The 10,092-nt window shown below is 47.3% G+C and overlaps 1 protein-coding gene and 1 long non-coding RNA gene across 3 annotated transcripts; one reads left to right on the top strand and one right to left on the bottom strand.

Moving 5' to 3' along the window:
- Positions 1–1,789: 1,789 nt before the first annotated feature.
- Positions 1,790–4,074, top strand: LOC105913830. Of its 2 annotated transcripts, none has more exons than XR_002676322.1 (2): positions 1,790–2,153; positions 3,692–4,074. It is a non-coding gene; the product is annotated as an uncharacterized LOC105913830 (long non-coding RNA). The 2 variants fall into 2 exon arrangements; XR_002676323.1 differs by having other exon boundaries at positions 3,689–4,074.
- A 3,207-nt stretch (positions 4,075–7,281) lies between these two features.
- On the bottom strand, positions 7,282–9,229 carry LOC101782345 (60S acidic ribosomal protein P2A). Its single transcript, XM_004955548.3, has 4 exons — positions 9,098–9,229; positions 8,428–8,516; positions 7,749–7,972; positions 7,282–7,499 (listed from the first exon to the last, which is right to left on the bottom strand). The coding sequence occupies exons 2-4, from the start codon at positions 8,513–8,515 to the stop codon at positions 7,473–7,475; spliced, it is 339 nt and encodes a 112-aa protein (XP_004955605.1). The 5' UTR covers position 8,516; positions 9,098–9,229; the 3' UTR covers positions 7,282–7,472.
- Positions 9,230–10,092: the final 863 nt, after the last annotated feature.

The raw sequence follows: 10,092 nt of genomic DNA, 5'->3' as shown, positions 1-10,092 counted from the left end.
GGGAGTGAACAAGGGCAAAAGTTGGTGACAACCTCAGTCAGTCTGGCCTCCTAGCTAGCTAGTAGTCCATCGTGGCGAACTATTAAGCTGCCATCTGTTCATCTGCCACAATCGCTAGGAGTAGACAACTTAGGCCATGTTTAGTTCCCTCCAAACTCCCAACTTTGATACTAAAAAAGAAGATTCCCCATCATATCAAACTTGGGATACATGCATGGAGTACTATATATAGATGAAATCAAAAACTAATTGCACAGTTTTGTTGTATTTTGCGAGACGAATCTTTTGAGCCTAATTAGTCAATATTTGAACAATAATTCATAAATACAAACGAAATGCTACAGTGTGCTATAGTGCTACAATGTAATTTTGCATCTCCAAAGTTGGGCAACTAAACAAGTTCTTACTCCAAGTTAGGAGATAGCAGGTAGCTCAAAGTTAGGAGAGAGAGTAGAGGGAACACATGCAGCAGGGAGCTCAGAGCTCGGTGCAGTGAGAGGGAGGGGTTTTGGGAGACGGGCGAGATGTTGCTTTTTTACTGCTCATTGAGTAAAATAATGTTTCTACTAGCTCAACGCTGCTGGTCCGTCGGAGAAGCCCTCAGTGAATGTCAACTGTAGTGGGAAAGAAAGCATCGGCATGTCTGAAAAATCACAAGTACTGTATTTCACTACACATCTTGAGGCTGGCTAGCTGATGGCTCCAGGCATCATCACCTCTCTGCCTTCTGCCTTCTGAAGCTGAAGCATGCAACTGTTGAGACTGAAACAAAGACCTTGGTCGTCCATCTTTGGCCACGCAATCCGCCTCGTGATCCGCGATCAAGGACCCCCTCCCTGACTCGCACGGGCTGGCATGGCGGCAGAGAGGACACTCACTGCCCGGCCGGCGGCCGAGCGCGAGCATGGCCCGGCACTTAGCCGTCAGCAAGATTTGTATAAAAGAATTCAAAAGTGTTCGGATAAGGGCAATCAAATGGCATTCTCACCCTCCTGCCGTACGTGTCATATTACATGGCCACGATTTCCATTGTCCAACTTCATGTCGTCGTCGCCAATATTTTTGGTGTCGCGATCCTGTAGCGAGCGCATGGCCAGGAGGAGACGCCTGCTTCTAAGTTCTTGGTGATGATTCTCAGTAGCAAGCTAGGCCCGGAGTTGGAGAAGTCGATAGCTACCAATAGTCACCCCGTTCCAACATGTACCATCAGTTTGAGGCGCCAAACATCGATGAAGGGAGCGAGAGTTATGACATGCATGTACCATCAGCATTTTTCTTTACTCCCCTTGCCTATTTATTCATTTTATCTGCTTAACAACTTAAGTAAAATTTAGGCTTAATTTACCCTCACACCCCGTCACCCAACTTTATAAGTTGAATTTCTGAGCAGATATAGAACATGACGTCTTACGTTAAAAAATTATACTAAGAATTTTTCATGATTATTTTCATAGGTCATGAACATTTAATGCAAAATTAATCTTAGATATACAAAACCGTATGGAAAGTAATTAATCATGAAAACTTTTAACGTATTTTTCTGACGGGGAGCATCATGTTATAAGTCAACTAACAAAATCTGAAATTAAAACTCAACTTGTGCACAGAGAAAAAAAAGCTAAATTTAATTAAGGGGTAGATTAGACCGACTGAAATAATTTATGGGAATAAAGTGACTCTAAATTTTTTTTCGGAAGTTAAGTGAAGAAGTGAATTAGCGACCGGGAGTAAAATGGTTTTTTTTCCTTTTGGAAACCCAATAAGTACGTGTTCCTCCAACCTGGTCTGGTGGTACGAGACGAAACAGCACGCCATGTATCGATAAGGTGAGGTCCCTGCCTACGGACGGCACAACAGGGCAGCGGCAAGTTGGTGAAAGTGACGGCGCCGCGCGCGTCGTCTCGTCGCCTCGCCGGCCGTGTGGCTGTCTTTTCCCCGGCCGCGCGCGCCAATTCTTTTGGGCTCTCCCGCGCCGCCCTCTGCTTCTGCCTTCTGCGCACCGCAGCTGCAGGCTGCAGCAGGTGTGTCGCAGGCAGCTGAGAGCCTGAGAAGCAGAAGCCGCGTGGTGCGAGGGATCCGCACCGCAGGGGATAAGAAGAAGCCCGTGCGCCACCTGCAGCAGAGGCCGCGTACATCACGTGACGGCGAACGAAGTGAGTGATCCTTGCTTTGCTTCTGACATGACAATGTGGTACTCCTATCCTATCCTGTATCAGAAGTTACTGCTACTACTCTACTAGCTAGGCAACAGTAATCTATTCTCCTGCCTGCCGTGGATCCGATCAGGACGCGTACGTACGTATCACCCGCAATGGTACCGTTAAGCTTTCTACGAGGGCTTCCACGCAGTAAAGAGAAGCGAGGAGAGAGAAGGCGCTGCCGCTAGAGCTGACAAGGGCCGCTAGCACGCGCCCCCGTGCTAAGCGGATCCCACCAGGTGCTCAGCTCCATCCTCTCTCTCTGCTTCGTCATCTTCCCGTCAGAACCTCGCATTCCGGCCTGCTTCGCGGGGAGGTGCGAGGGCGCTCTGTCGGCGCGGGCGGTGCGGGGCGAGACAAGGCGCCGACGGTGAGGCGTGCATAGCCGCCGGCCGAACCTCAGCTGCCGTCACATACCTGGCAGGGCAAACTCGGGCGCGGTCGTCGGAGGAGGCCGGGGCGCGGGTGGGGCGCACGGCCTTCAAGCGGACCCCGCCACTGCCGTTGGCGCGGGGCAAGCCTGGGCTAGGCCGTTTGAGGACCCTGTCGTCCCCACCCACACGGTTCCTCACGCCGAGCTCCCACGGGCAAGGCGGAGCAGCGCGGCCTCCGGTTGGGGCGGAGCTCGGCCTCGACGCGGCAAAGGCGATGAGGAGTCCGGCAGGCAGCGAAGCGGTTGGGGGAAGCGGGGGCCGGCGCGTCGGCCGGGCGGAGGTAGAGGGCGCCGGCGCGAGCAGATGCGGGGGGCAGTGGTCGGCAGGCTCGGGCGTAGGGGTGAGGGCCTGCCACGGCGATGGGAACGCGCCGCTGCTGTCGCAGGACCCGCCGGTGGTGGTGCTCGGCTCGGCAACCGGCGCGCATGCGGGCGGGCTTGGCGGAGGCCTAGCACGGGTCCACTGGCGAGCATGCCGCCAGCTGGCGCGCATGACGCCAGCTGGCGGTGGAGGCCACTGAAGCGGGCCTACCGGCCAGTAGCGGCGGACGGAGCTCGGAGGTGCAGGTGTGCTGTGTGGTGCCAACTTTGGGGAAGATACGGAGTAGACGGGGAAGGGAATTCCATGGGGAAGAGACGATGGGGGAGGGAGAGGAGGAAGATTGGAAAAAGAATACGTGGGTCCCACTAAATAAATGTTGTAGTCAATTTATTGGGTGACTTGTCTACAAGAATTATCTGTGATGTGTACAAGTTAGAGAGAGCTTATTCTCTGTAACCATTGTGGGTGCCCTTAACCTACTGTTGGCCGGAATACTAGCAGTATGGTGTGCATCCAGTAGCTTCAGATAATCTTATTTGGTAGGACTCTAGCTTCAGCTAAAATGACTTTGGCTGTGACTTTATTGTTGGAGTGAGTTTTTTTAATGGAGCCATTTTAAAAAATATTTAGTAAAATGGCTTCTCCTATCTCTTAGTCAAGGGATGCAATAGGTCAATATTCAATATACCCTTGCATTGAATTGGTTGTATCCATATGTTTTATATTTTTCTCAAGTAGCCCAGGCGACGCCGGGGCGTAAAGAAATACGAGTACAGTTGCTACGGCTGCCACCGTACCGTACCACTACCATCTGCGCAGCAGGAGTACACCACTGTGCGTACAGCCTCGGATTGAAGTTTCTATGAGCCGTGCGTGATGCCTAACTCCGGTTGGATTATTGTCGATTCGCCTCATCAAGCCATGAAACACAGATGCGACATGAAGGAGAGAGGCAACTTTTGAGGTAGGCCAGTGACCAGGCCAATCGAGATGTTCATGTCTGGTGGGGGCTTGAAGGTGAGTTGAGACTTTGAGAGCAAGGGAACATACTCTATCCGTCTCATTGCTTGATTCATTTGATAACTATCAATTACTCACTTAACAAGGTTACTGGTTTGCTAGAAGTGCAGGTCGTTACATATATGCACCAGTGGTAACTGCGCTATCGAAACATTCACGTCTGGTGGCACTTGAATGTGGGTTGATAAGGAGTTAAAGAAAGGGAAAAATATGGAAAAATTGAATGGGAAACATATATTTTTTTTGGGGTGTCTTAATTTTAGAGCCTCCACGTTAATCCTCATGAGTCTGCTAGAAAAAAAATAAACCTTAAAAATTCTCATAAACAAATAGAAACGGTTGACCGTTAATCAAGTAGGCGCTAATCATCACATATTATGTTTCTTAAAAAAATCCACCTTTGGCGTTGTGAAAAAAAACATAAAGTAACCCCAATAATTGCTTTAATATCACCATCGGTATTAAAAAAATATTAAGTGTCAAGTTCATAATTGAATGATATAATAAACTTGCTTCTTATTAAAAAATATTTAAGTGTCAAGTTCACCGTAAACGATATATCACCATTGCAGGCCTTCTTGTGGCGTAGGGTTCCAACAAAAAATGTAACCACTTGATCAAGCATCATGCACGTGTTTTTGAGAGGTGTTGTATCTCAATCTTACATTCTAATACGAGCCATTGTTTTATTTACAACTTGTGCCCACGGTAGGAAAAAGGGCTAAAAAACAAAAAAGTCAGCCCCACCCCACCCTCACTAGAGGTCTATGAATAGAAGAGAGCATGAGGAGGAAGAGGGGAGATAGAGCGCGGGAGATAGACCCTTTTAGATTACTTCCTGCATGCTTCTCCATAAGTCTTATAGAACCGTATACACCAAATACTATGTTAATTAAGCTAGGGGATCCCATTATGACAAATAATGAAAGAAATGAATTCATGCTTGCACTTTGGCTTCGAAATGTAGATCAAGCAAATAAAATGTAGATCCATGTGGTAAAAGGAAGATGAACTGTGTTGAAAGAAGCTCCTAATGTTATTATTTGAGTTCATCTCATAGCTAGGTTCCAAATGACACGTTCTAAAGTTCCAATGCACGCAACATTTTCACCATTTTTTAAAGATGGGGATCAAAACTAGGTGAAAATCCTAAATTTGCACCTATATTTTCCTACAAGCTGAGTACTTCCAAGTGCGTACTTTCTCCCCTTTTTCATTCAGTAGTTTATCATTCTTTGTGATGTTACTAAAAAAAGGGATAAGACATCGAACAAACTACATTTTTTTATACATGCATAAATGTACAACTCTCATGCAGACGTTTAATTTAGTGAAGTATTCTCTAAGCAACAATAGACGCATGTCGAGCATGGCTACAATTAAGGGTGAACCTACAGGTGCCCTCACTCAAAATCTTCAACCTTAGTTAACTAATCAAAATTCACCATGTAAAAACTTCATAAAGTTGGCTTCCCTTGAGGTGTGCTCTCACTCAAATTTTCTTCTAGGTCCGCCCCTGGCTATAATAATGATAAGGTAAAAATGTAGAACGTGTCTTTCACTTAGGTGGTTAATTCTAGTCCGTGTGGGACCGAGGAAAAAAGATGCAAGAGGCCTTCTGTTTAATTGAATGATTAATGCAGGGGTTTCTTAATTATGTACTACTTATAATAAAATCGGAGCACATGCCGTTCTTCCCGGCCGGACAATCTTCGGCTGCGTTGATAGTGCTGTGCTGCTAAAACAAAGTCAGCTTGTGAATGGAGTTGGGGTTTGTGTGGACTCTAGGTGCAGATCATTTGACTGCAACTCCAGTAATAACTTTTAAACTAAAACCTCTAAATATCAAATGGGGTTCTCTCTATATTTTTTACAGGCCACAAAAATATCTTCAACTTCAATAATAGCTTCATGGATAGAGGGCTCCTAGAGACGCTCTAAGAATGGAGGGTGCAGGGGGAAATTTGGAGACCTCGCTAAAATGGAGGGGCTAAATAGAAGGCCCGCTGGAGTTCGTTTATTTCACTTGATCCTCTAAAATTGGAGTAGAGGATTGTTTAGAGGGTGTACTCCAGTTTAGAGTAGTACCCACTGGAGTAGACTTTTGGCAGTTCAAGTCAAGGAACGAAGGACCAGTCCAAAACTGCCAAAGTGGAAGGAGAACAGAGCACCAGACAAAACTGGAGGCTGGAGGAGGGAGGGAAGAGAAGGAGCAGAAAAGGGAAAGGAGGCCCATTTGCGCTGCGTTGGCCACCGAAACGAAAACGAGGATTGTTTTCTCTGACCAAAGCGAAAGCGGTTTGTGTTTACTCCGCTTCTCTCCATGTATACTACGCAGCGGGCAGGCTTTTGTCCCCCTCGGCCCCTCACTGCAGTGCGCGCATTTCCACGCGCTGCAACTGCTCTGCGCTGACAGAGTGAATGATTGCCGGCCGCATGCCGCCGAGCCACTACCCAACAAAAGTTTCATCAGTTGGTGAGAGCCTGGGCTATAGCCGTGGCATCTCACCACACTTCCCCGCCTCAGTTCGGTTCCCACGGCTCCACCTGCCGGCCTCGGCCACGAGCGCTCCCGAGGCCGTGCCCCGGTGCCGTTGCTGCCCCGGCAGTGTTTTTTCGCGCCTTCTCAGCGACATCGTGCCCGGCAGGTCAGGACGTCAGGTGGTCGGCGGCCCAGTGAGTCAGTGACCGTTTTATGGGCTGCTCACACAAGACCAGCCTCTCCATCCTCCCTCACCATTACTGGCTGTTGGACCTCCAACGCAAATGTGTGACTGACTGACTGTTGGCCCCAAGGAGGAACTGGGGAGTAACAAACATTCTGGTGCCGTGTTGCGCCGTGCAAAAAAAAAAAGAAAAAACACACCCCGGTGAACCCCTGGCAACTACATGAACCATCTTTGTTTTGCTGGTTGCGGTCCACATGACACGACCCCTAATCTACAACTACTCAAGTTAAGACCAGCATCTTGGTATAATCTCATTGTTAAGGTTCATTAAGGTTTAGAATGTTCAACCCTTAGTCTTAATCTTTGGCAACCGGTTAGTCCCAATTCATCAGTGACCAGTCACTACAACTGACGAGATATGCGATGTGAGCAGGCACGTCCAGCCACAAGTCTGAAGTATCTCACGTCTAGGCTTGTGAAGAGCTCGTGAAGCATTGACATATGTAAATGAGATCAAAACAGCGGGTAGCTTCAGACAGCCTCCGACTACTTGGGATTTCCGAGTAAGAAGGCTTCTTGTAAGGAGCTTTCATACCAACACATACAAAAAACGGAGGAAGCAGTGGAGACAGACAGCCATGAGACTTCGGTAACCAATTCATAATATATTTGATAGAAAAACTCTGGTTCACCAGTAAAAACACCAGCCAGGATAGCAAGTTACAGCTGAATTACTACCTAGCAGTCATTCCACCAACATGAAACAAGGCTAGAATCCAAACATCACAACTATTTTTCCACCCAAAAGAGGACTCCGTTGACTGCACAGCTCAGTCGAAGAGGCTGAAGCCCATGTCCTGCAAATGTATATTCAACATAGTTATGTCTCTGAATTTAGCTCAGCATCCGAAGGAGCCAAAACGATACAGAAGAATTGGGATAGTGATATAAAGATGGCATTCAGGTTAGATGGCATTAGAGCATTGAAAGTTGCATATCACTCATAAGGATATTCTAAAAAAAGAGTTGCACGAGGTCTTCATCGTGATAGGGAATAGAAATGTTGCAAAACAAATGGGAATTGGGGCACAGAACAGTGATCTTACATCATCACTTTCTTCCTTCTCCTCAACCTTCTCTTCCTTCTTCGCCTCAGCTGCAGGAGCAGCTCCACCAGCAGCAGGGGCAGCTGCCGCAACAGCCACACCACCACCACCGCATGGGACTGAAGCAAACTTCTCCCTACCAGCAGCAATGAGCTCGGTGATGTCCCTGCCACTCAGTTGGGACAGCAGGAGCTCCATCTTTTCATTGTCAATTTCACAGCCAACTGCAACACACATAAGAAATAGAAGGGGTAGGATTAGATGCTTCTGTGACACATGAATTATATGCAACAAATACATGCGAAACACTAGCACAAAACACTGGATGATCATTGAGATGTCACCAGCAATGCAAATTATGCTGACAGTGGTTAAATTTGTGAAAAAAAATGCCAACTAAATGTAAACAGCCCGTTAGGGGGAAATCCTACACTCAATGAGTAGGCATGTTTTCTTTTTTCCATAAACCCAAGCAGAACTGACAATTAAAAAATACATAGGATCTGTTTCTCTCCTAGAAATGGCAGTCAGTAAAATCAGCTAACATTGGACAAAGTCACTACATTGGATCTGGCAAGGCAACTCTATTGGCAAAATTGACATCTCATCTTATTTATAAAGCCAATCAGAATATTGGGTCTATCATTTCTTCAAATGGCAGCCAGTCAAGTCAAATTACCTGACTCCAGAATGGCAGACAGATCCTCCGCAGAGGGGCTGGGGTTGCCAGCGAGGACAGCAAGCAGATAGGCAGCAACAAACTTCATCCTGCTCAACCATGAAAAATCGATGTCACAGTTAGTTCAGGAATTTCAGATACATGACAAAGCGACAAATCAAGCTACAATCAAATTAAGAGAGCACCATGATTCTACCCGAATGGAAAAGTCAGGCATGTATATGCTAACAATAACGTTTTCAAACTACAAGGCACAGTGCCACCACAGAACAATATTGCGATAATCAGAAAAGAAGAGTATGTAGGCCAGCCCTGGATACCTCTAGTGAAACATTGTAAATGCCTACCACAGAACGCCACTATACATTTGTGCCGAAGATTGAAGAACCGGAGGAACTGAAGATTCAGAGACATTTCAAAACGTTTCTAGCAAACCATAATGCTCAATTCACAGTATCAGAATCCAGCGCAAAGAAACAACATCTCACCCGAACCGCAACCATAGCACAAACACCGATGACTAGAGTTTTCCATTTCACCACAGTAACATCTACTACGACGCAACAGCATCAGCAAGCACGCATCTTGAACCTGGCCCAGCAACAACAGCAGCCCTAGAAGATCTGCCTAACAAGAGAGGGTGGATCGGCTCGGGCTCGTGGTGCATTACCTGGATCCGGGAGGGGAGGAGCCCGCGAAGACGAGGAGGTGCGGTGCAAGCGCGGCGGCGGCGGAGTGCTCAGCGGTCTCTAGGGTTTCTACGCGGCGGCGGAGGGGGGAGCAAGGCGGGGCTGCAGTTTTATACTGCGGATGGCCTGGGCGAACCGCGATCTGGGCCGTCGATTTGATATCGGAAGGCGCATCTACCACCATGCTCAAGCCCATGGCGTCCTCAGACGTTGATCAGGCAACCGACGGCTCGCTACGATCCTTTGTAATCATGGGCCTCTCTCCTGCTGTGTGGACGTGCAGCTCAACTCTACTAATAGTTAATGGGCTTATAGCCGGCCCAACTCCAATTTGCCGCACTGTAGGCGAATCAAAAGTGTGGCCCGGTAAAGGGCAAGGCATCACACGCCCAGAGGGGAAAAAAAGGCTCTATGATGTTTGACATCACACACTCCAATTGACATCACCTACAGAGGGTAAAAAATCTAGGTTGGATGTTTCAGTTTCATAATTTTTTGAAGCTATGCATATCTGGTTCCAAGTGATACAAAAATTTTCTGCTATGCGATCACACATATTCATGCAACGGAAAAACGATTTTGGTGCCACACACCAACAGCTTGCAGCGCTTTCTTTGATACGGAACATTAATGTATTATTAGTATATAATAACTTGAAGACTTCATGAGATCCGTCTCACCACGACGCGCTCAACTCGTACCATCGCACGAGTTTGCGCGTCGTGACGAGCTAATAATAAAAACTTTGGCCTCGTCGTGGATGCAGCACGGCTCAGGCCTTAATGCCTTATGCAAGTTAACAATTACTACTCTAGCTAAAAAGATAATTGAAGACACGATTAACCCAACAATGCGGTAGAGGAATAATGGAAAACGAAAATGCGACAGAGGGACGAAAATGGAATTAGGAAGTTCCCTCAGGAGGTTCCTCAAATTCTCGATGCCCTGGATGCTCTTCTCGTAGGCTTGGAAGTCA

The sequence above is a fragment of the Setaria italica genome, chromosome II (genome assembly GCF_000263155.2).
Source record: "Setaria italica strain Yugu1 chromosome II, Setaria_italica_v2.0, whole genome shotgun sequence".
Lineage (NCBI taxonomy): Eukaryota > Viridiplantae > Streptophyta > Magnoliopsida > Poales > Poaceae > Setaria > Setaria italica.
This window is presented reverse-complemented; position numbering and strand designations above follow the sequence as displayed.

Excerpts from the sequence above, each read along its gene's own strand:
- LOC101782345 (XM_004955548.3), bottom strand. The coding sequence starts at position 8,515 with ATGAAGTTTGTTGCTGCCTATCTGCTTGCTGTCCTCGCTGGCAACCCC. Across the intron at positions 7,973-8,427 it reads GTCTGCCATTCTGGAGTCAG|TTGGCTGTGAAATTGACAAT; the intron begins GTAATTTGACTT and ends TGTGTGTTGCAG. Across the intron at positions 7,500-7,748 it reads AGAAGGAAGAAAGTGATGAT|GACATGGGCTTCAGCCTCTT; the intron begins GTAAGATCACTG and ends ATACATTTGCAG.